The sequence below is a fragment of the Phalacrocorax carbo genome, chromosome 4, assembly GCF_963921805.1.
Source record: "Phalacrocorax carbo chromosome 4, bPhaCar2.1, whole genome shotgun sequence".
Lineage (NCBI taxonomy): Eukaryota > Metazoa > Chordata > Aves > Suliformes > Phalacrocoracidae > Phalacrocorax > Phalacrocorax carbo.
The window spans coordinates 343,119-367,806 of NC_087516.1; the positions used below are offsets into that span (position 1 = coordinate 343,119).

The 24,688-nt window shown below is 57.8% G+C and overlaps 1 protein-coding gene across 4 annotated transcripts in view; it reads left to right on the forward strand.

Annotated features, from left to right (window-relative positions):
- DCTN1 (dynactin subunit 1) overlaps nt 1–24,688 on the forward strand; it is an 80,033-nt gene that overhangs the window by 10,271 nt on the left and 45,074 nt on the right. For 3 of the 4 annotated variants that reach the window (XM_064448739.1, XM_064448738.1, XM_064448737.1), the window contains 3 exons: nt 13,100–13,348; nt 18,046–18,124; nt 22,109–22,140. In XM_064448739.1, coding sequence (XP_064304809.1) covers nt 13,121–13,348; nt 18,046–18,124; nt 22,109–22,140 — 339 coding nt within the window. In that variant the 5' untranslated portion in view covers nt 13,100–13,120. Of the gene's footprint in view, nt 1–1,997; nt 2,260–13,099; nt 13,349–18,045; nt 18,125–22,108; nt 22,141–24,688 lie in introns of those variants that run through there. The other variant, XM_064448735.1, reaches the window with a different exon arrangement.

The window sequence follows — 24,688 nt, forward strand, 5'->3', positions numbered from 1 at the left end:
GAGCGGCTGCGGCGGGCTCCTCCGGCCGCGCTGGCTCAGACGCACGGCGCAGGGCTGCTCGGCTCATGCTAGTCTCGCTTTTTCATAACCTCATTGTGTTCGACTAGTTTTGGTCGTGTTTGACTTGGGTTTTGTTCGAGTAATGGAGGTCTTGGCATCTAATGTCCTTGATCTCTCCTGGAGCCCACAGAGCTGAGGGGAATGGGAAGACACTCCTGCCTTTTTGTAACTTTCTCAGAGACTTTTGGGTGGGATTTAGAATTATAGAATCATTAAGGTTGGAAAAAACCTCTAGGACCATCAAGTCCAACCGTCACCCCAGGTTCTGTATGTGTAACTGATTCCTTTAAAACAGCACAGAGAACCTCTTCGGCTCAGACATCGGCATCTCCGCAGAGGCTGCTTAGGAGGTGACGGACGGGCTCTGACTCTCCCTTTGTGCCGGCCGTCTGGGGTGACGTGGGGTGGGTTTGGCTGCACCGTGCCCATCTAACGGGTAATATAACCTTTGCTTTGCATGAGAAATACGGTTGTCCTGCGACAAAATCCCCGTCGCTTTCCAGAGTGGTGTCGGGGAGCTCCGGGAGCGAGGCAGGTTATGTTCCCGTTTGCTCACCCTGGGCTGCCCGTAGCTCCGGTGATAGCGAGCGCCCGGGGTTTGCTCCCGTTGAGTTCTTCCTTGTTCCTGTGGTTGATAAAGGCCTAGTTTCTAGTGAAGTTTCTTGTTTTTCATCCCTGGGTGCGTGTCTTAAAGCTCATTCCCTTGACTGCAATTGCTGTATCCTCAAAGGCCGCCTACTTCGTCCTGTAAGACGTTCCGGTCTTCCTCCTCCCCCTTGAGAGCCGTGCTCTGCGTTTCTTGGTGTATGTCTGTGGTTTAGGGCTTCTCTGACCTGCAGCTCCTAAAGCAGAGCTTCAGCACAGGTATGGGCGTTACGATCGCTGATGCGAAGCTTGGGTTTCTTGTTCGCCTTCCGTAGAGCACCAGGCGTGACCCGCAGCCGCGCAGGGGGCGAGGGGCTGGAGGGTGCGTTCGTGAATACAAGTATTTTGGAAAATTCAGCCCCCATATTGACCTGTCAAGGACTTCCCTAGGAGGTTCCTCTTCAGCCTTTTAAAAACTCCCTGATGGCGCTGGGTTTTCCCTTCGGGTGGTCCGTTGCCTCCTTTTACGGTCGCTGCGATCGGGTGCTAAAATAGGGCACAGTCATAAAAATTCACGGTGGTGCCCCTGGTTTGGAGATGTCCCCGGGGGGGGACGGCCAGGCGCGGGGTCCCGGGGTGCTGCTGGGGACTCGCGGCCGTGGAGGAAGCTGCAGCACGAGGCGGCTGGGCACGGGGGCTTGCCAAAGCCCCGCCGTTACCCCCGCTTGCCGTTCCACAGGCAGCAATTAATGCCGCAGGCAGCTCTGAGAAGAGGGGCTGATGACTTTAATTAGGCATCTATTCAGATCAACCAGGGAGAGGACAATTATTGATTTTAAGAGATGCCCCACCGTTAACTGTTTGGTCTCCGTGCCTCGCGTCCGCCTGCGGCTGCCCGCACACCTTTACCTGGCGGTGCCGGCGTGCCGCCCCGCGCCGCGGCGTTATTCCTCCTCAAACTGCCACGGAGGGAGGTGGGGAGAGCGAGGCGTGGCTGGTGGGGCAAACCCCGGCGCTAGGCAAGGGGGCACAGCAGGGAGCGTGGGAGGCACGCCGAGCGCGGCCGCGGGGCTGCCCGCGGGCGTCTTGGTCGGCTCCAGGCAGGAGGAAATTGGGGTGGTCCCTGCCCGGCTCCCGGCGGTGGGCGCTGCCCGCCCCGTGGGGCGGGTGGGAGGAGGCTGGGTCCATCCCGGTGCCGGCGGGCGAACGGCGGCCGTGCCGGGGCCCTGCGGCGGCCGTGCCGGGGCCGGTTGCCCTTCCTCCTGCGGCTGCACCGGGAGCTGGGTAGCGTTAGGACCCAGCGAGCTGGCGGCGGCGGTGACAAGTCTGGAGCAGCACTAGCGCAGAGTAGTCTCCATCAGCCGGGCTGGATTTTTGTGTATCCCCGTATTAAAGAATCCTCTGCCGGAAAAGGGCTTTTTCCCCCTTTCTGTGCGACCCAGCGGAGCCTCGCTGGGGGCTGCCGGGAAGGTGAGGTCGGCTGAAATGTGAAAAACCTCTGCTGAATTACTGCTGCCATGAACTGAGACCATTACCTAAAAATAACAAATCTTTAAAATAAAAAGAAAAGCTGGCAGCAGCATGGCCCAGAGCAAGAGACACACGTACAGCCGGGTAAGTTGGGGGGAGGGAAACTTATTTACGAACTCCTGGCTATGCTGGTAGAAAATATCGTGATGGATCTTAATGCTATCTGTTGCAATGAAAAATACATCTATTTTTATACTGAAATGTAGGTTGTGTTTGCTGTGCTTTCCCATTTCTGCAATTCGATATCTTTATCGCTAGCAATATCTGTTATGATACACGGTGGGCGGATAAACAGTCTGAATTATACTAGCGGACGTGTCCTTTTGATTTAAGTTGGTCTGTCTTTGCCGTTAATTATCACTGATAATGCAATGAGGAGTCAGCTGAGCCTCCGGTGATGACAGAATCTTTCTAGGGCTTTTCAGCACAAAGATTCGGGGTTGTTTTCCTTTCTGCATCGTGTTTTTCCTCCCTCTTTGCTTATTTTCCAGGTTGCATGGTGAGATGCTGAGCTTCCGAGTGCCTGAAAATCATTTCCAGGTTTTACCATATTGCAGTTAACCCTGGGCTGTGCGGCGGGCAGCAGAGCCGGAGCTGGGCACCGGCCCTACAGCCAGCCTTTGCTGTTGGAGTTTCTTTCTTCTGTCGTTTTGTTCTTCCTCGCCAGCGCGGTGACATCGTGTCCCAGGCGCTCGCTGTTTTGGGGAGTGGGCAGCGCGTTTTCGGCGCCTCTGTTACTCGGTGCTTGCCAACTTGGCAAAGTGCTTTGTAACTCCAGGGCCGGTTGCAGGGGCGGCAGGGCTGCGCTTCGGCAGAGCCGGGGAGGGCAGACCCCTTCCCACCGCCCCCCTTAACGCCGGGCCCGGGGGGCTGCCCGAAAAATCCCTGCGGAGCAGCGTGACCCGCGACTGCTCTGCCTGCCGGGGCAAGGGCGTTGTGCGAGAGCACCGGGCCCGGCGCCGCCGTGGCGTGCGTGTGGGGTTCGCTCTCCGGACGAAAGGGTTTGCTCGTGCGGACACAGGCTGCCGAACGGGGCAGATGCCGTTCGGATAAAGGCTCGGGGCTGCCGGCGGTAGCGTGCGGCTGGGAAGTTGCTTTACCCACCCCCGTGCAGGGTCAAAGTGTGTTTCCGTGCGGGGATGCGGCTGCGGAGCGCTCCCCCGGGCTGGGAAATGGTGCCTGCGGCACACGGAGGCCGACTGCTCTGGCTTCCAGGGCTCGGTGTTTGCTAAATGTTGCTGTTTTCAGTGCGGGGGGGGGAGCGGGGCGAAGGAGGTGAAATTTCAGACTGAGGCTTGACCATCCTCTCCCGATACCTGCATTGAATGTCGGTCAGGCAGGGCGGGAGCCGTGTCTCCTGGAAGCGAGCCGGCTTATCTGCGTTTCACTCCAATTGCATTTCGAAATGGGTACCGCGGGGACCGGGGCTGCGCCGGCCCCCCCGGCTGGGCTGTCCTGGTGGCACCCGCTGTAGGGACGCGTGGTCGTACGCCAGCGCTGTGGCCGGCGTCCTTGCGGTCAGAAACACACGAACCGTTCGCTTTGGACTTCTTGCTCCCCAGCCTCAAGCAGGATGAGTCCAGGACCACGGCGGGGGGCTTCATCCCGGCTCATCCGCAAGCCTGACAGCGGTGGAGCTGCCCCGTGCCGGCTCTGCTGGGTGCGACGGCAGCAACCCCCGCCGTGTCCCTGGCTGACGGGTCTGCTCTTAATCCTGGGGTAATCCCCTCCTTTCAGTAGGGTATGGCAGCACCACACACCATCTATTCGGTAATAACTAGGCTTAGCAGAAACTAGAGTTATTTCCAAGTCTTTCCTTATTCCAGCCGTGTTGGGTCACGCCTTGAATTTGAAGCTTAAGAGCATTTTAACCTGCGGTCATGAATCTCATCACCGGAGCTTTCCAGAGGTGGTTGCTGTGTTCAAGGTTCGCCTGAAACTTTTGATCTGTACTTTGAATGACAGTTTGAGGTTCAATTAGTCATATCTGCACGGAGGGAGGTGTCCCTGCGCGCCGGCGTAACGATGTGAGCCTGGCTTCTGGAAGGAATACAATAAATATTCCTTGGGTTATCCGCGATAATGGAGTGAAACACTGAAACCGTCATGCTCAGATGAAACACAGTAGTGACCCAAATCACGCTTGAATCACAAGTCAAGTCTCTTGGAATTGCATCCATTTTTCAGTGACTAATAACCAGTGTCTTCAAATAACTGAGGAAATGGTCTGTAAATGTGTGTAATATTTTAAACGGGAGTAAAAAAGGGAAAACGCTGTATTTCAGAGCGGTGCCAGGCAGGCGGTTGCGCGGAGCAAAGTCCCCTGTTACTGGAGCAGCGAGCGTGGCTCGCTCCTTGCCCGGAGGAGGCTTCTCCTCCAGCCTGCCCGGCGAGCGGGCTGAGGAGCTGCTCCTGGGGCGGTGGCTTCCTCCGAGCTGCCCACCAGGGGACTGGCCTGCTGGAGAGCGGCCTGGGTCAGCACCCCTGCTTGCTCCTCTGGCTGCCCGATCCCCACCGCCTGCCCTGTGCCCCCGCTCGGGGCGCCCGGGCTGGCCGTCAGTACCCTGCGGTGTAGGTTTGACGGGGGAGGATCTCTGCCTCCCGTCAGAGTATGTTAATTTCTCATTTAATGTAATTTAGCAGCTTATTCACCCTTCTGACCATTGCTGCACGGGAGCAATGAGTGAGCTGGTAGGAATTGTCCACGGTGATGCTTACCCCGATCTCCTGAGGGCTCCTGCCTAACTCAGTGGGTGAATGGCCTCAGGGGGTGACTGGCCCCATGTGCAGACCCCTCCTCTCCTCCTGCGGGCCGGCATCTGTGGGAGCTTTCCACAGCTCTCTGCTCCTCCATCCTCCTTACTTGCCACCAGTACATCACCACCTCGCTCTCTGTGCCCAAAATTGGGGTATGCAGAGCCCTGCAGCACGCGAGGCGCAGCTCGAGGGACGCTCTGCTGCCGAGGAAGAGATCGGCGAGGAGCTGGCACGTTGTACTGTGCCTGGAGAGCCGAGGAAGTTCTGGGTTGTGCCACCAGCTGCTCCGGTGGCCCCCAGGGTGACCGTCCCCAAGTCTGCTGTGTCCATCATCGCCACCTCCATCCTCCGCAGTGGCAGGCGACGGTGACGCAGCTGGGAGGGACGGCTGCAGGTGGGCACCAGCCCCCTGGCCCACCGCTGGCCTGGTTCTGCCCTTCCACCTCTGCTCGGGACAGCCATCGGGTGCCCAGCCCTTGGTCACCTGGCGGGGAGGGCAGATGGGAGTGCGCAATGTCCAACTAGGACAGTTTATCTCCTTTTAAAATCGAAATTGCAGTAATCAAGTTGTTTTGACCCTTCGTGAGAATACGAGTCTCGGGTTTAGCCAGGTGGATTAGACCCTGGCTCGTCCGACAGCACCGGAGGGCTGAGGCAAGGCCGAGTCATCAGAGGTCAGCTTCATCCTTGCTTCAGTCTGACGCACGGACAGTGGCACGGCTCGCGGCGAGCTGCAACGCGGGAAAGAGGAAATACTGGCGCTGGAGCGTCGCCCTGAGGCAGGGACAGCGGCGGTCCCCGGCCGGGGAGCCGCCCCTGTGGCTCCGCAGTCTGGGACCGAGCAGCTCCTTACGGTTTTGGTCGGAGCAGAGCTGCGTGTTACCCAAACTGTGCTCCCCGGCACTGGGGGAGGAGCACGGTGAGCTCCTGGGCGCGGGGCCACGGAGCTGGCGGCGAACGGCGTGCGCTGTCATCCTCACGCTGCAGCGGTGCCGCTTCTTCTATTGCCTTATTTCTCATTAGTTAGAAACAAAAGTTGGGGTGCCGTCGCCCTAAGAGCGTGAGAGGCTTATTCTGTGCTCTGCCTTCTTGCCTGAGCGGTAAGGATTTGGGAAACACTTCTATTAAAATCAGTGCCGGTTGACAAATGGACCTTCAGCGTGTAAGTTTTGATGGACTTTTCTGTATTGGTCAGGTCTAATTGCAGAACGTCTGGCACTACCCTAACGTTATCTGTGCTCTTCAGAGGCATAGTTTGATGTTAAGCTCAGAACAGTTATCGAATTTGAGAATGGATATTGCAGCAGTAAACGTAATTTAACGGGATATCCGAGCGGGGTAGTTGATGCTGCTTTGATGCCGAGGAGCGTGGTGCGGCTCAGTTTGAACTGGAGCAGGAGGTGCTGGGAGAAGCGGGTGAAGCCCCTGGCGCGACACTGATGACCTTGTGCAACGATGTCTGAGATCCTCCCCTGAAAACAAGACGCGTGGGCGAGGGTCTCTGGTCGTTCCGTGGGCGCGGGCTGCGATAGCGCGCTACGCGGTAGGCTCAGCCTCTGCTCGAGCTCCGTGGCGGCGCGGAGAGCCCTTCCCAGGCGCAGGAGCGCAGCACGCGTGGGTACCTCCTCGGACGTTGTGAAGCAGGAGAGCAGAGCTTTTGCCCGGTTAGCGCCACGTCCACCCTGCGACCCCCAGAGCTCCCTCCCTTACCACAGAGGGGCCTTTTGCCTCACCACAGAGCGACGGAAAGATGTTTCATCGTTGCATCAAGTTGACCGTGTAAGGATGCGCCCGTGCAGGCCCTGCGCCCCGATTTATCCGCTGGCTGATCTGGAGAGGGTCGTAAAAGCTGTAAAAACTGCTCGGAGGGGGTGGGGGGCCGAGGTGCTCTGGTGCAGGGGCCACTGGCTTGCTTTGGGCTGCCCTCCTGCCTGGCGAAGCTCCTGCGCAGAAGGAGGAGGAGGAGGGGGAGGCAGGTGTCGTGCATTGCCCGGATCCTCCGGACCCCCGTGGACCCCTTGCGCAGCCGGGGCTCGCACCGGCCGCCCGCGTGCAGAGCAGGAGCTTTCCGTGGGTGGAGGTGGAAGCGTGTCTGAGCTGGCAGATGCTCCTACGAGTGGTTTCGGGGAGCGGCACCGATCCGCGTGTCGCCTGCGCCGACGTGGTTTGCGGAGGCCAGGCTGTGTGCCTCGCGCGTGCCCGCGGGGAGCGTCCGGCTCCCCAGTGACGATTGCGCCGTATTTTACAGGTAAGGCTCTCTTCTCAAGCTCCCGGCTGCCCTTAACTTCTCTTCGCAAACCTATTTTTTGTTGTTTTTTCTTGAGCAGTAACTCACATTAGGAGATCCTTGCTCTGAGTGGATATGCAGCGCACGGGTTTTCCTTTTTAATCAGTCTTATTGTTGCCATTTTATTCAGGGTGAGTTGCGTAGTGGTAGAAGTTGTCTTCTAGGTTCCCAGAAATCACAATGTGCCGGTGGAGAAGGAGCTTCTGGGCTTCCGAAGTGTGATTTGTGCCCTCTGAACTTTGCCGCTAGTGAGGTCCCACTCACGAAGGGGAACTGGGCGGGAGGGTTAGGGCAGGACGCTGCTCCAGAAGGTCCCTGGGGAGACGTTGTCAGCAAGGCGCGTTTGGGAAGAGTCATTCTGGGCTGCTTTTTTGCTGATATTACAAATCACAAACTTTCTTCAGAAGGGAGGACGCTCGGCATGGGAACACCACGGAACCAATACGTTTTCTATCTGTTCTTTAAAATGAAACCTTGATGGATTTACAAGTTAATAATTTGAGACTGAGGAACGTGTACCTGCTTTTGCCAGATTTAGTTGCTTTAACCTTTGCCATTCAGCGCTAATGAGATCGCAGACGAGGAGGACGTAACGACTATGACTTTCCTGTGGTGATGCACGCCCGTATGTTATTAATTGGCTGCTGTGTTAATTAGAACATCTAACTAATGACTTGAGTGGCAAGCCTACCCTGAGACTGACCCGTGTTCGTACAGGCTGAGGGGAGTTTGAGGTGTCGGTATTGACTCCGTTGCTCCATGGTATAATGGATTATCCCAATAATCCGTTATCTGGAGTTGAAATATCCCTAAATAAATCCATCATCTGGGGTTGAATAGAATATTCTCTGGAGGTGGAAAGAGGCTTGCGGGGCGGTGGGGGCTCGCTCCAGCGACGGAGCTGCGGGTCCCACGGCCTGACAGCCGGGGCTCGGGGGGCGATTTGGGTTGCACGCTCGCGTCTTCCCTGGCGTTCGGAAACGCGCGTGGATCCGCCGGCTGCGTCGCTGCGGGAGCCGTCCCCGGGCTCAGCGCACATCGCCCCGCTCGGGCGGGGAGCGGGCCCACGCTGCCGCTGCGGCTGGGGCTGGGGGCGCCGGCCCCGCTGGCTTTGCATCCCGAGAAGGTGGGCAGCAGGGACGTGCTCCGGGCGTGGGTAAGCGAGGGAAAGGAGCTAAGGCGCAGCTAATGGTAGTTTGGCTGTCGCTTTTGACTGATGCAGTGATTCAGCCCGCGAGTGTGCCCTTCCTAAGCTTGGTTGTTTTTTTTTTAAAGCAGTTTAATAGTGCTTTGCAGGCTTTAAGTTCTCCCCTTCTGAAATCTGCAAGCGTTCGAGGTGGGAACAGGTGCCAAAGGCTGAATTGCCTTGGTTTTGTTGACCAGCAGCTCTGGGTGAAGTCCCGTTGTTCCTGGGACAGGAGAGCAGGAGGAGGCAGTACGAGGGTCGCAGCGTCCCTCACCCGGGGCCGGCCGCGCCGCTTGCTGCCGAGCGCCCGCCGGGATTCCCTGGGAGGCGGCAGCGGGGATGGCTGTCTGTACCTGAACGCGTTTGGTTTGCAGGTCAACGCCCCCAGTCGCTGAAAGCTTTTTATTATGTTTATGACTCAGAGGCTCAGTCTGAAGGTAACGCTGCAGCGATAAACTACCTGCGGAGCGTACCGAAACCCGTTTATTTGCCCCGCTCAGGTCTCTGCCAGCGGAGCTGACCCGGAGGGCTGAGCTCGCTCTGGGGCGAGCAGGGGCCGGATTGCCTGGGAGGGACGGACGGGCACCCAAAATAAAGGACACAAAACACCCCCAGCCCCTTCTCCTGGCTGTCTGCGGGCGCCTCCGGGGAGAAAACCGGGGTTTTATGGCTCCTGGGGGATTTTCAGTTGTTTTACCCTGTAAAAAGTAACTTTCACATGCTTTGCCTGTGTGACCGGTGGGTACGTGGAGAAGAAATACAAACTCCTCTGCCCTATTTGCTGATGAAAATGCTGGAACTTACTTAAAATGAATCTTTAAAAGGGAGCGCTACCTGACTTGGCAATTTTTTCAGACTACTCAGCAGATTTACAGTAATTTGCATAATTTTGTGTTTTGCTGTGGTAACATGAATTATTTGGGTCTACCCTTTCATACCACTGCAGAGAAGAATCCTGTGCCGGGTATCTATTCCCGGTCGGGGAAATCTGCACATCCTGGAGGCTTTTACCTGCAGTTTGATTTTTTCCAGTCGCTTGACTGCAGAGCAGAGGCTTTCTGCTGCCAGGATGGCTGGGTGCGAGGAGCTTGCCAGGCGCTGATCTGCGTGATGCTTCTACTCTCCTCTTCAGTAAGGTCTGCTGTTAGGTTCGTCCTGCTGCACTAATTGGGTAGCTCGGGGTGGTCTGATGCAGGGAAAAGGTCTTTTCTTTCTGCGAAAGGACCGCTGGCTCCTCTGCGGGCGTGGGAAGGAGTCGCTGTGGCAGAAAATCGGTGCCGGAGCATATTGCAAGTGAAATGTGGTGGAACTTCCAAATAGGCTGACGAGGTGATTCACTCGCTTGACTCTGCTGCCGATTCTTAGAGGAGGGTCTCTGGAGGGGGTTTTGCAAGGAACAAAGATGTGCTGCTTGCTTTATTGCGCATCTCTGCTTCCTAATTTGTAAAACAGGCCCTGAAGAGATTTTGTGGGTTTTTTTTAAAAAAAAAAAAAAAAAAAAAAGAGTCAGGAAATTATTTTTCCATGCAAAGTCCCAGTTTTTCTTCCCTCGAGAATTTCGGTGGCTGCTGGCGAGGAGGGGGGCGGCGCTGGGAGGCCGGTGGCGCGCTCTTCTGCTGCGGCTCCCCTCGTAATTGCCCCAGACTGGCAAATCTGGGCGAGACTCCTCACCTCCGCCTCTGCTGCCCATCCCTTCCCCGTGGCAGCACCTGCCTGCGGCCGCGTCGAAACCCGCCCCAGAGGTGGCGTTTCTCAATGGGGCAGCGCGCTGGGGAGGCCGGCCATCCGTGGCGGGGCGCGGGCGAGAGGCTGCGGGGAGCGACCTCGGGAGCCTCGTGAATTGCCTTTGCCGTCACAAAGGCGGTAACGTGGAGCCATGCTGTATCCCGTGTCTGACTGCTTAAAAATCTAGGGGTTTGGTTGCTGTTAATACGTGCTTTTACTCTGGTTATGCTTTGGAAAGGAAGCAGGGAAGACAAGCTCTCCCGCAGCTCCCACCGAGGGCTCCGCAGAGAGCGTTCCCCGGGTGCAGCCCACAGCACTGTGATGCCACTGCAGCAGAAACAGTGAAATACTTGATTTCTGAGGCCAGTTTATCTGCTGCTGCTCTACAGACCGATGCCACAGAAAAATAAAATTTAAGTAGCGTGAAAGGCGAAAGCCTGGCGGGGTTACCTCTGTGCTCCGCGGCTCCTGCCCCACTCGGTGCAGCTGAGAGGTGGGTTCCTGCAAGTCGCGTGGCTCCTGCTCTGCCCCTGAAGCATCTCCCCGGGCTTTCGTCTGCCAGCTCCCGCCCCCGGCTGCCCCCTTGCTCGCTCTGCATGCCTCTGCTGGCACGAGCGTCGGTGAGCTTGTCCTGCCCCAGGGCCTGGCAGGGCAGCTGCGCGAGGGCCTCCGGGAGCATCTCCAGAAGGGACCTGGGGAACGGCCCGGTCTTGTGATCTGGGGGGTGACCGGGGCAAGCTGGGCCTAGGCTGGAACGTGTCGTCGTTGAAACAACAAACCCCTAACGACTGGGATTTGAAAAAGGGGTCTGCGGGGCTGGGGCTGAGCTTGGCCGCAGGCGGCGTGAGGGTTCCGCCTTAGGGCTCGGCGGGGAACCCGCCTGCCCTCCGTTAACCGCGCGCGCCGCTTACCGACGCTGCGGCGGTGCGAGTCCGATGCCTTCGGTTTGTCGTCTGGCTTCGTTATTGCCTCCGTAAGCGCGTCCTGTGCTTTAACCTGGGCCAGCACGCGCTGAGGTGAACGCTGGTGCGACGGACCTTCCACCGTCGTCCCACTGTCGGTACAGGCGGACGGCCACCCCCGGGGAGCGCCTGTGCCCGGGCAGCCCGGCGGCCGTGGGCGCTGAGCTTGTCCGTTAGGCTTCTTGTTTCCTTAGTTTTGCTCCCATTTTTTCTAACAAGCGGGACACAGTGATTTAAAGTTGCGAGTGCTTTGCAGGATATTGCTGCAAGTCCTGACAGCCGAAAGGAGCCAGTATTTTGGTAGACGTTTATTTGAGTATGTAGCGTAAGGTTTTAGATTTGAGGACTTGGGTTTGTTTATTTGCTAGGAAACGGTGACTGATTTTTGGCTTTACTACAGTATTATTTTGTGCTTTTGATTTCTGCCAGTTGGATGAAAGGCAGGGTTCAGTTTTGTGCGTAAAACCGGCGTCTCGGTCCCAGTCACAACACCTGAGCGCGATGGGTATGTTCTGCATTCAGACCCAGCACCTCCCTACGCCCAGTGGAGATCCGGGTTTCTGCGTGTGCCAGCCAGAAGCGGTCGGAACACCCCTGGTGCGTCGCGGAGGCTGAAGCCTACCTGCGACGGCCGGAGCCCCGCTTGGCGTCCGGCCGCTGCCGGAGCTCGTCCTTGCAGCCGCCAGCCTGGGAGCGCCTTCCTCAGCCCCGCTCTGCGTCCCGGCTTGGGGAGTGAGAGCAGCCTTCTGTTCTCCTCTGAATAAAGAGTATATTCTTTCACTTAAGCCAAGCCCAGCAGCAATCAAAACAAAATATTTTCTACACAATAAACAGAGCTGCTGACAAACGGGGTGATGTAAATGCCAAACGTGCTTCATTTTCGAGGCCGCTGTAAGGACAACGGCGCAGTGTCGGGCTGAGCTGCGGAACTGAAGCTGAGCACGACAGTCACCTCCCCCTCTCTTGATTGTGTTTAAAAGCAGTAGCCTTTTACAGGCATCAACATGTGAGGAGGGACTGGTAGTATTACTTTTTAAACAATTAAAAATATATAGTGAATTTAGCTCTGCGGCAATATAATATAAACTTCGTCTGTTTCACTTGGGCCTGTTTCAGAGGAGGAGGCATTGGGCTGGGAAGAAGATCCCAGCACCTTACTTGTCCCGCCCCCGCTTATAAACTTTGTCAGTCTCACTGAAATTGTAGTGGTCTCGAGCGCCTCGGTGGCGTTCCTCACGCCCATCACCTTACTGGTGTGACCAGCGTGGTTAACTTCAAACAGCGGGCACGTGTCAGGGGTGGCGAGCCTGAAACCTGATGACGCACGCTGGAGTGTAGATGTGGAATAACGTTTACGATGATGACGACTTGTAAAGCTTGGTGAATTTACCACCGATGATTTCTGCTCATCGGCATCCTGATAGAAACCGCTGTTGGAATCGGAACCCCGCGGTCCTGCCTCGGAGGGAAACTGGTGTGGGTGGGTGGTCTAGCTCGGGCTGGTGGTGGGCCGCCAGGTCCTCTTAAATCCTGACAACGAAACGGGGTGGGAAGGTAACCTGTGTCGGCTTTCCGTTCCTGAGGATGTCACGCTGGAAAGCCGCGGGCGGTTTCGGGTGTAATGAAAAAAGGATGGAGCAAGTGTAGGCTGAGGCAGGGGCGGCTGTGCTAACATGTGCTGCTTCACGGTTTTGTTGGGTTTTCTTTCCCAAAGCGTATAAAAAGAACTTATAAGTTGGGTTTGTGAGCCTGGCGTGCCTAATAAAAGCTGAAGAGTAATAGTTAATGGTGGTTTTGCCATTGTTTGTGGTTCCCATTTGGCAGCTGTAACGGAAGGAGTTACCTCTTGCTGGCTCCCAAAAGAAAGGGCAGCAGAGGTGAGGGGGGACCGACCCCTGTGCAGAGCCCAGCTGAGGGGTGCTGGAGGGGGGCGAGACGGTGACGTCCGAGCTGCGGGTCCCTCTGCACCGGCTGTGTTTAACTTGCCATGCTTCTCTCTGTTGACAGGCATCCAGCACCGGCACCAGGATGAGCGTGGAAGCGAGCAGCAAGCCCCTGAAGGTGGGCTCCAGAGTCGAAGTCATCGGGAAGGGGCACCGCGGTACCGTGGCTTACGTCGGCGCCACCCTCTTTGCCACGGGGAAGTGGGTCGGTGTCATCCTGGATGAAGCAAAGGGCAAGAACGACGGGACCGTGCAGGGCAGGAAATACTTCACCTGTGAAGAAAACCACGGCATCTTTGTGCGGCAGTCACAGGTACGCTTCCCTCTGCGTGCGCCCTGCCGGGGCTCTGCTCGCCGGGCTTGGCGCGGGTACGTGTGGCTCACGGGCTGCTGGGTTAAATAGAGGGGGAAAATGGCCCTTTGCGCCCGATGGGGAGGGATAAAATAAGTTTCCTTCATTCCCGGGAGAGCCGTGTTTCTGGGACTCTCTGTCTTCCATCGTGCGAGGGAACGGAACAGCTCCAGAGCCAGAGGCTGTGCTCCTGCCGGAGCCGCGGCTCATTCCAGTCTGACACGCAGCTTCTCGGCACGTTTCATCAAGTGCTTTGAGTAGCCCAGTTTATGTCGTTGTGGTGAAACATCTTCAGATGAATGGGTGAAAAAAAAGTTTGCTGAATTCCAGAGAGCGTGGAATGGTTTTACTTTGCCTCCAGAAGGAAGCGTAGGGTCTGGCTGCTGGCTGCTGCCTCCCAGAGTTATTGGCCACGTCACCTGTAGGAGGTGAAGTTTGGGACCGGTATCTGGGTGTTTACCTGGAAGTGAAGTCAGAGAATTTTAATTAAATAACGTTTACCTTAAAGTATATAAAAATGCATGACTTGGGTTTGGTTGTTGAGCTTTTGCTGTTCACGTACCATAGGTAGGAATCAGGAGCCCGTTTGTGTGCAAACAAGCCTCTTCCATTTTAATTTTCTCTGTGCAATCTTCAAACAGCCCAAGCGCAGAAAAGCGCCGCTGCTCTCGAGTCCCACAGGTTGGCGAGCTCCAAGCATGCCGCCACGGGGAGAGACGTTCAGCTCCTCTCCTCTGTCCTTGGCACAAAGCGGTTGGTTTAAGCTCGGCCCCGTAGCGTCTCGGCAGCAGGGCGCAGAGAGCGCTCCTTTCCCCTCCCACAGACCCTCCTGCTGCCCCACCAGACGCTCCCAGGACGTCAGCCGTGGGCGACTGAGGAAGCGTGGGGGAAGCTGAACATGAAATAAGGGGTGTTTAGGAGCAGGAGCCCTGGGGTGGATCCCGGCATCCTCTGTCCTGGCCGTCAGAAGGGCCCTGGGGTCACGCGTGGTACCGGTTCACGGATGAGAGGTGAATGCTCTCTGCTGGCTGTTCCGCTGGGACTCGTGGACCTGGCTTCCGTGGTCCGTCGCTCAGCCGCGCCTGCCACCTGGGAAAGTAAATAAGTAGTTCATAATTGAAAGTTTTGGTCTGGAGGACCAGGCCGCGCGGCTCCCGGGCCGGGGAGCTGGAGGGCAGCTCAGCACGCAGGGCAGCCTGGTGCCGGGTCTCTGCCCATCAACACTCGTGAGATCCCGGCGCGGGCAGACCAGGGGGGACACGCGGGCGGGCGCTGTGCTCCAGGCACCCCTCGGCCGCCTGGTGACGTGCAGCGCCGCAAGCGCGGCCCGCGGTGCCGGCGGCGTTGCTCGCCCGGGGCGCGCAGAGGAGCTTCCGTCCCGCTGCAGGCGACGGCGGGGTGGTGGTGGGGAGGCGTGTGGCTTTGCCGCGGGGCTGCTCGCGGGTGCTCCGCAGAGTCTTACGGGACTCAAAACCTGCTGGGCTGCAGGAGCCGGCCCAAGGGAGCGGGGTGCAGGAGGGCTGAGGGGCCGACAGCCGCCTCTCGCTGCGCTTCCCCGTTCTCGCTTTGGTCTTGGAACGGTTGGGGTCTTTGTGTCTCCCCAGCTGAGGAGCACACAGTTTGCTTAAAAATAAGCTGCTTTTCCGTGGTGATGGTGACTAGTTTGTCTCTGCGCGCTCTCCCCCGCGAAACAGCAAATCCCTGGTGTGCGTGTGCGAAGATGCGCCGGTGCCCGTAGCACTGACCGTCCCTGAACCTGTGAGGTGAACGCGGTGAGCGCGGGGGAGCGCAGCCTTCGGGGAGCACGCCCAGCACGGACGGCAAATCGCCGCAGTCCCTGAGCCTGCCTCGTGCAGCCGCCGCCGAGCAGGCGCGGGGCCACGGCTCGCCGCTCTCCAGCTCTTACGGCGGAGCACAGCTTCCCAGGGGACCTCCAGCACTGGGCTCAGCGAGTCAGCCTGCGCCAGGACAGACCAGCAGAGGTGGTGGGGGTGCTGTGGGCGGCCCTCACCTGAGCGGGCATTAATTTTTTGAGAACCGGGTTTAAGATAGCCCTGGAAAATGGCAGGACGCCCTTCCAGCAGAGTTAATGCTCTGCTTGTGCTCTCCGCCGTAAATCCATCTGCGGCTTCCTCCCGTGGTTTGTTCCCCGGTCTCCCCAGCACAGCGGGTGGCTGTCCTGTGGGTACGCACCGTGCCAGACCGCTGAATGTCAATAATAAATCATCTTTTTCAGGGGAAAAGAAATTTGTGAGTGAGAAATGTTTTTTTTTTTTCTCATTGCTTATGAAGCAGATCACCTGCATCAATACAAGCACATCTTGTTAAACACTTGTAGAGTGTTTTTAAGAATTTCCAAGGTTAAGTGACTTTCCCTTCTCCCCTGCACTTAAAAACGTGTCTGAAAAAATGAGCACCAGGAATATCGGCATCAGTAAAGCCTAGCAGTATTCTTGGTCTCTTAATTAATCGTGCAGCTTTAAAAATGTACTGACGGGAAAGTTTCGAAGATTTTTGGGTACATCTTTTTTCTGCTTCATCAATCACCAGAGCAGGTCCCGCGCAGGGGGTTGATGCTGTGCTTTAGCTATAGCAGAGTGCTCGTCTCCCGGGGAGGGTCCAGCCCGTGGGACGCAGCCGCAGCGGAGGTGTGCGTCCCAGCAGTGCCCTGCCTCGCTCAAAGCGGGCTGGAGGGCCACCAGGGCCGAAACAATCGCAGGGCGCTCCTCAGCATCCCGTGGGGGAGGCGGCTGGGTGCCGCTAGCTGAGAGCTGCGGCCGGTGCAGGGCACCGCCTCCGAGCGCGGTAGCTCTCGGGACGTTACCGTCTCCCGGCGGAGTCGCTGTCCCGTAGCCGAGTCACGCCGTCCCCTCGGTGTCCCGGCCCCCCTCCCGCAGCCTCCTGGCCCGCCGCACGGGAGGCAGGGTGGCTGCGGGGCGCCCGGGGCTCGGCAGCGCCGTGATGGAGGCACGAGCCACCCGCGGCTGCGGGGCCGAGCCGGGGGAGTTTGGGCTCGCCGGGCCGCACCGAGCGGGGTGCCACGGAGGGGCTGTTGTCTCTCTGCCTCTGACTGTCCCCTCCCGGCTTGTTGCCCAGCTGGCAGAGCGCTGGGGTGCTGTGAGCAGCTGTGTCAACACGGACCGGCATTCCCAACCAAGTGTCCACTCGTTACCTTTTGGCAACCGTAGCATTTTGCCTGCCTGGGACTCGTATTTGGGCAAGTAATTTTGAACACGAGTATTCTGTTATGGCACGTGGGAACGTTACCACTGATTTTGACATCCTTCCCCACTCCTGCTTGGCAGAGGAGCTCATCGGCTTAAGTCTGCTGCTGCCGCAGCACATCTTATACCACGTTGCTCCTCTCCAGCCTAACCCAAAAGCCAGCCCTGTTCTGGTTCCTGCCACCTTCTTGTCGTGAGCCATGGCCCATCAAGTCTGGTGTTGCCACCTGAGTCGTCCCTGGCGGGGAACCCCAAGAGCACTCGAATCCCACCCTCGGTTTGGATAAACTCCTGTGCACTCCTGGTGCAGGAGCTCCCCCGGGATCCCGTTTCCACAGTCCCCGCGTCTGGTTTTGCTGCGTTTGGTGAAAAGTTGCGAAGACCTGTGCGTTGCCAAGTCGCTGCGAAGATCGGGTGCGCCTGGCTGTGCCAGAGACCCGCTTCCAGCGCGATCCGAGGGGCGCTTGCCTCGTCCTCGCTTTTAAAGCCGAGGTTTGAGCGTTCTCGGCGCTGGGGTGGTTGTTGTGATTTCTGCGGCATAACCTCGCTCAGTCTCCTTGCCTCTTTTTAGTTTGAGAGTAGGGTCCTGGTACTTGGGCATCTTCCCAAAATAGAAGCTGTGACTGACAGGTTTAGAGATTATTTTTATTTTTAAACTGAACTCCCAGGCTTAAGGTTTTCGTGGAAGGGATCGGGCAAATACCTGTCAGGAACGATTCAGGCAGTGTTGATCTTCTAAGGTGAAGGGATGGTTCTCAAGAAGTGATCTAATCCTTTCCAGCATTGCTTTCTGTATTTATCAGGCAAAAATGTGTGCAAAAATAGTTACCAAAGAGATAGCCCTAAACCTTCAACCCTTAGATAACTTAGCACGGCTCAAACCTGGGAGTGTTCCTGCCTGTGCGTCCCGGGGCTCCCCGGGGAGCCCCGCAGCGTTCGGATTAAACACCAAACCAGACCCCGCTGTGTTCTGAGTCACTGGAGTGCTCTGCTTCAGAGAGGAGCAGTTTTCCTTATGAAGAGAAAGATGAATTTTAAAATTATTTTTGCTAAGACAACACACAAAAACCAAAAACTGAGCTTTCTGGCATGGGTCAGTAACTTAAAATAGCTGCCAGACCAAGGTTCATGAACTGGGAGGGGGATCATGGAACTGCTAAAGACGTTCTGGGCTGTCGAACCCTGAGTTTTGACTTCATTTATTCCTTATGTGAATATTCTTTATTCCCTATGCGAATAAAGAATATTTCGCTCTTTTCAGGAAGCCCGAGGAAGGAGGATGGTCGCATAGCTGAGCTTGAGTGACTAAATTAAAAGTCCGTGCCAAAAAAATGCAGTCTGCACTGTTTAAATCTGCCACCAGAATGGACCTGTTTTCTGATCCCATCCTGCTATGGGGTTTTTTTGTGATAATAGTTGTTTTACTTTTCCCAGATCCAGGTCTTTGAAGATGGAGCGGATACAACGTCCCCCGAAACACCAGAATCTGCTGCCTTGAAAGTCCCCAAAAGAGGTACGGCTGGTCCCCTTCGCCCCAAAACCTCTCCTCTCCCTTGCTCGGGCCCAGACGAGGCTCCACTGTGGAACGGCCGCGGGGGTCCCCACGCTGGGGAGGGGGTGCCGGCTGCCGAGGGGTGCCGGCAGGTATTCCAGGGCTCTGTCCCTGCTTTGGGTACACGCTCGCCTCTCCTGGCTCATGTGCCTCTCCCGGCATCCCCTCTGCGAGGCCTCCCTCACCTTTGGGGATCACAACGCTCTGCATGCAAAAGTCGCTCCAGGCAGTTCTGGCTGGTGGGAAGCAACGGGGCAGCCCTCCCTGGAGTGGGGGGCAGCCCTCCCTGGAGTGGGGGGCAGCCCTCCCTGGAGTGGGGGGCAGCCCTCCCTGGAGTGGGGGGGCAGTCCTCCCTGGAGTGGGGGGCAGTCCTCCCTGGGGGAGCATGTGGAAGGAAAGCTTGAACTGCCGTGATGCTGTGAAACTGCAGCTTCCAGGCCACGAGCCGCTCGAGCCGTGCCTCGCTCCCAGCCCTCCGGCAGCGAGCGCTCTCCGCTCGGCGCTCTGCAGTAGCTCACCTTGCTTGGTACCTCGTGGGTTGTTCTTTTTGCCTTCTGCCAGGGCTGCCCCCCTCTGGGGTCTGTCTTTGAGAGTAATTACTTAGCGGTACGCTTGGGCGTCCTGGGAGCTTGTGGAAAAAGGTCTGATGGCTTCCTGTGCTGGGCGGTCTGTCGGCGACGTGCGCCAAGTGCTTGCTGAATGCACACTTCACGGTTCGGAATAGGCTTGAGTTTTTTGTTGTTGTTTTTTCCCCTCTCCCGGCCAGTAGAAAGCAAAATTCCCCTTTGTTTGGCAAAATGAAATCTACCCTTCAGCTGCACAGACCGTGCCCAGAGGCGTCGGAAGGGGGTGACGAGGCCTGAGAAGCGGGGTGTTCCCATGAGACGTGAATTTTGCCGGTCCCGTGAGCAGAGGGGGAGTTTGAATTGGCGTTCACGTCCCTTGGCGTTCCGCCTTCACCTTCCCCCGCAGGGAGCTCCAACAGCTCGCTGCCGCTGCGGGGGGCTCGGGTCTGCCACGGCCTGGCAGCTTTAATTCATCTCTGCTTTGGATCCCCCAATTAGCATGTGCAGCTGAACAGGGAAATGTTTAAAGCAAGCCAGTTTTAATTTAGGGGTGGGGTTTAATGCAGTAAAAAAAGGAGGCTTTCCTGCTCAGTATACCCTCGCGAGTGTTGTTTCTCGCAGAGCACTGGAAAGCCCAGCCTTCCGTGTGCAACCTCAGCCTGCTCGTGTTGATAGAAAATGAAAGTCCTCCTTAACACTTACAGGATCTTTTCACTCGTTCTCGATTCAGACTTTCCAGCTAAAAATTCAGTTTTCCGTGTGACGGATCTGTACAGGCTTAGGGTGAGGGGCTGGCGAGGGGCTGTACGAGCACCCTCCCCCGCTGCTCCTGGAGGTCTGGGCTTCCCGAGCGTGCGTTAGCGGACATCGCCCCTCCGAGCGCTGAACCTCTGCAAAAGCCACAGGCCTTCCAGCACTGGGAGCCTGCTGTCATTTTTCTCACCCCTCAGTTATTAGGACCTAGGGAGAAAAGGCACGTGCTCTTTAGACCCTCACTTAACGTGCCCAGGATCCGGCAGCAGCCGCTGCTTCCCTGAGCCGGCAGATGGGAACGTGGAGACCAGAAGTGCGTCAGCTGCACGGAGACGGGGTGGCCTTGGAAAAGCAACAACAAACCTCCAGGTTTAGCGTGGCTCTTCAGCAAGTGTTGCTGCCTTTTCATTTCACTACGTCTGTGTGTGTCCGTAGGATGAATCTTTAAACCCTGTGCCACCTCCCCTCTCGTTATCTGGAAGTCTTCGCAGGGCTCTAATCCCCGCTGTCTACTGCAGAGCTGTCTCTGGTTCTCCTCAAACCTTTGTCCGGGGTGAGCGGCAGCGGCTGCGGCGTCCGGAGGCGCGTGGCTGCTTACTCACAGCACACCGCTGTGGTATTTTCAGTACTGTCTCTCCTTTCTCCGTACACCCTGAGGTTTGTTGCTGCAGCCCAGCAGCGTTCCCCGAACTCCTCCGGTGGTGCTCTGGCCCCTTCTCCCCAGCCGCTGGTTCCTCCACTCGAATTGAGACACGAGCAAAGCGCAGGCGGTTCAGGTTGCCCCTCCTGGTGCGCAGCGTCAGCGCCGCTGCCCCTGCCTCTCGCCGCTCAGAGCCCGTTTGAGGGCCGGAGCCCACCAGCGCCGCGCAGGAGGGGAAACGGGTGTGTTTAGCTCAGGGCTGGGGTTGCAGGATGGGTGTCACCCGCGTTTTCCACCGCTGCCTGCAGGCAGCCGCCCGCTGGCCTTGAGTGCCGTGAAGCGGCCCTTGTACTGCGGGAGGGGGCATCGCCTGCGGGGGTGGGACACGCACGGGAGCCGGAGTCGGTCGTTGGTGGCTGAACCGGTGAGCGAAGGGGCCGTGCCGGAGCAGTGCCGGTCGGGACGGGCAGCGGCGGCACGGCGGGCGGACGCTGGCCGGGTCCCGCGGCGGGGGCAGAGGGAGCCTGGGCTCTCAGGCTTGGTGTTGGCCGTGACGCTGCTTGGTAGGGATGCAGGCGCTGGGATGTGCTGCTTCCAGGGGGTTTCCATGGAAACGGCCGCGCTGGCTGCTGCAGTCCGACTGCGGCGGGTGGTGCAGAGACTGCCCTTCCCTCTCCAGACTGGCAGAGGTGTGAGGCACGCAGTGGAGGCGGCTCCCATCTTTTATTTATTGAGACGCTTCTGCAGCATTTGCTGTTGGGGTGATCAGAGCCACAGCTGGAAATCTCAACCCCTGGTGGAATTGCAGCCGTGAGAGGAGCGGGGCAAGCAGCCCCCATGGCTGCGAGCTGCTTGTGGACCCGCCAGTCCTCCAGAAATGGAGCAAAGGATGCGATTCAGCCAAACCTGCAGTGGTTACCTGCATCTCTGATGCACATGAGCCAAGGTCATGCAGTCTGGTTCCTCCACACTCACGGACACGGCACTCACCCTGCTGTCCAACCGTGCACACCGATAATGCAGAGAACCAGGGAGGAATCCTGAATTCGGGGGAGACGGGTTTGTTTGAGCCCCGGGGTTTAGCCCGGTGCTGACCCCCGACATCCCGCCGTAGTGGCCAGGCTCTGTAACGGGGAGCTGCGGCCATCCTCTGCTAGGATGAGGAAATGGGAGCAGCTCCTAACAGCCGTCACCCCCCGAATTTAGCGACCTGGGGAAGGCCGGCGGCTGAATTGTCGGCAGACGTTCCTGGCGGCCGCCCACGTGCAGGAGGTTTGCTCTCTGAGGAGTGGGGAGGACCTGCCTGTGCAGCTCGAAATGTGCCGGGGCTCGGGGCTTGGGGCTGTGGATGCTCGGGGAGGTTTGCTGGGCTGAGGTGGAGAGCGGACAGAGTGGAGCTGCAGCCCGTCAGTTTGGGAACGTTTGTGAGAGGTCTCTTGTACACCTGCCTCGTGCGTGCCCCAGATTCCCGACCGCCTATGGACTGGGACAGAGACCTTTTATTTTGCTGCATGAAGTAAATGGTCTCTGGAGCCGCATTTCTCCTGGTCCTCCCATGGGATTCTCATCTGGAATCCAGGTGATTCGATGCGGCCGTGGGGGCCGGACCGCCGTGCGTTTCCGACAGAGCGCTCTGAAGGTGACGCAGCGTTCTCTGAATTGCGGTAATTTAACCCAAGAAAAGCAGCGTAGCCTGACCTACTTCTGAGGCACGTATCTGAATGCTTGGCGTCCTCATGCTGCGCCAACGGGTCTAATAAGGGAGTCCCTGTTCCCCCAAACCCGTACCCCATCGTACCACCGTGTCCTGGTGTATCCAGAGCTGCACGGCCCCTGCTTCGCGCCCGCTCCCCTAAGAACGTGCATAAATGGTCCTTTCAGCGTGCCTCGACGCTGGCTGGGCTGCAGAGACACTTGGTATGCGGGTCAGGCCGGAGGCGTCCTTTGGCCCAAAGCTCACAGTTCTGTTTCTGTTTTTCTTTGCAGATTCCCTGGATGCTGCCAAAGCCAGCAAACTGGTGAGTGCTGAGCCCCTGACTCTGCAGGCTGCTGAAACAAACGCCCCTTGCAGCATAGGAGCGGTGGAAGAGGCAGACTTGCACGTGCCGCTCCTTATTTTTCTTAATTCTTACCACCTCTCTAAAAGCCCTATTTTTGTCCGTGCAGGAGAAGCGCAGGGAGACACGCACATACACAAAACGACCAGACAGGACAGCGTTTTGCCAGCCTGTCTCTTATTTAGACCTTTTCAGTTCTGTGCTCTGTAATAAAATGTGCTAAAGCACATTCCTCCTGAAACCCAGGGGAAACAAGGCCCTATAAAAAGTAATTGTCAGCCAGTGGCCAGAAACCAGTGAGTTACTGAGGAATAAAACCCCAGCGCAGTTTCCTGTATTACGCGTTTTATCTAAGCCCAATCAATATTGCGGCGCCCACGCCCCGCGTGCCTCTTGGCCGTGTTCCTTTAAATCAGGACCCTTGCGTCCTGCAGGAAGGGCGCGCTCCTCGGGACGTGTGAAATGAGCTTTCTCTGGCTCGCAGAGAAACGGCGCGTGCTTCCGACTGTCCCTGTCCAGGACGCTCAGAGGCTCTGGGGGCATAGACGGGTACAGGTTGGATGCGGAGGCGATGGCTGTGTGCTAAGCAAGGGAAAACCGGAGCAGGTGCCTATCCTCAGATGCTTCTGACCGCCAGGCAGGCACAATTACACACGTCCTTACGGTTAAAAACACACATGGCCATGCCCGTGCGTAGATCGTGAGGGCTGTGGGGGGGTGCGCTTGGTGTGGGCGTGCTTTGGGATAGGCGCTGGGTGTTTCTCGAGGACAGACCGGCCCATCTTACGCGTAGGTGGCTGCGGAAAAGGAAACAGCTTGTCTGGAGGTAAGGGGCTTCCCCACCTTGTCCTCTTGCGTGCGCAACACCTGCGGTCCTGCGTCGGGCAGCCGGCGAGCCCAGCCTCGTGCTTTGAAGTTCCAGCTGGTTGCGAGGAGGGGTGGCCTTTCCCTGCCGCGATGCAGAGCCGCGGGCTGGGTCCCGCTCGGCCCGTGCAGCATCGGGATCTGGCGCAGCACTTCGGGGGGCTCCGGGCGTTAATCGGGCTCTGGTGCCCGGGAGGTTGTGCCTTGTTGAGCTGACCGCCAGGGTAGAGCGGGGAGAAGAAACCCCCTGTCTCGCGTTAAAGGGATTTGGAGGATTTTGCAGGGATTGCCTTTTCCTGCCACGGGTCTGTCCTCACCGCAGGACAGTCTGTTTTCCGCCGCAGGGCCTCTGGCACCGGTGGCATCTTCTCCCCTGGGGTTCTCTGCCTGTGATGCGCAACGTTCAGTCTCCTGGTTTACCTATAGACGGGGTGAGACTGAGCAGTGCGCCCCGTGACGGAGGCCAGCCCAGACTGCCCTTCCCCGGAACAACAGCCGCGACAGGGAGTCGCGGGGCATCGGAAGGAAGATTTGTAGTGAAAGATACATACGATATGTATGAAGTGAAAAAAAAATTCTTAGCGTTCATGAAATCAGGATGCTGAAGTAGTAGTTGTTCATTAAATTCCTTACGATGCTCACGTCCTGAGAAGGTGGCAGGAAAGGAGCTACGAACCAAAGGGGTTTGTACCCAGCACGCTTAAGAAACCCCAGATCAAATATCTAATGGCACCTTCTGTCCGTGAGCATCACTTTTTTTTTTTTTTCCCCTGTGTAAGAAGTTGAGAATTTGGTGATGGCCACTGTTGAAGCAGCACGTTTTGCTAGACGGAGCTTGGCGCTGCCCTGGGCCGGGGCTGCTGCTGCTTGACATGCTGCGGGGCGTTCGGCCTGCTTTGTCGTTACGGAAGGCACTGGAGTTCGAAACGAACAGCCTTTCAGATGCTGCCTGTGGTGTGCCACGCTCCCGGCGGCGCCCTGAGCGGTGCCACTGTGATGGGCATACGCGGATTTGTCTTCTGCCCTGTGCGTTAGAGTCAGGCAAACTCGGGCTTTGCTGTTCGCCTGCCTGGATTACGCAGCTCCTCCCAGGAGCCACTGCAGCTGCCGTGTGGAAACGTGGAAATCGGGTGCCGGAAAAGTGCTTTGAGCCACTTGCCCAGTATTTCAACCCAGGGAGGCGTCTTTGCTGAACGCGCAGCTCGCAGGCTGGCTGCGGGTCGAGCGCAGGGTCCGCAGGGCGGGTTGGGCTTAGTCCCGCCGGTCCCACGCGGATGTGGCGAAGGGTCGCGGTTCCCCGCGTGCAAGTCTGATCGAACGCTGAAGAGTCTGGCTTCCAGCACGCTGCCGAAGGGAGCAAAAGCAGCGGCTGCCTCTTGAGGCGCTGCCGGCTCTTTCCAGAGCGGCTGCAGGGACGGGAGGCACACCAACACTCCAGGGACGGTTTTACCTCGTGCAAAGCCTGAGCTCTAGGGCGAGCCTTCTCCAGCACCACTTGTTGTCTGGCCTGTTGGCGAGCGCTGAGGTTATTTGCTGAAGGCGATGCTGCCGAGGTTTGTAGCCCAAGCGGCAGGAGGCTGGGGAGGCCGGCGCGAGCCATGCCGGGGGGAATCCCCTCTTGCGGAGGTGCACCCGGTGTGCGCAG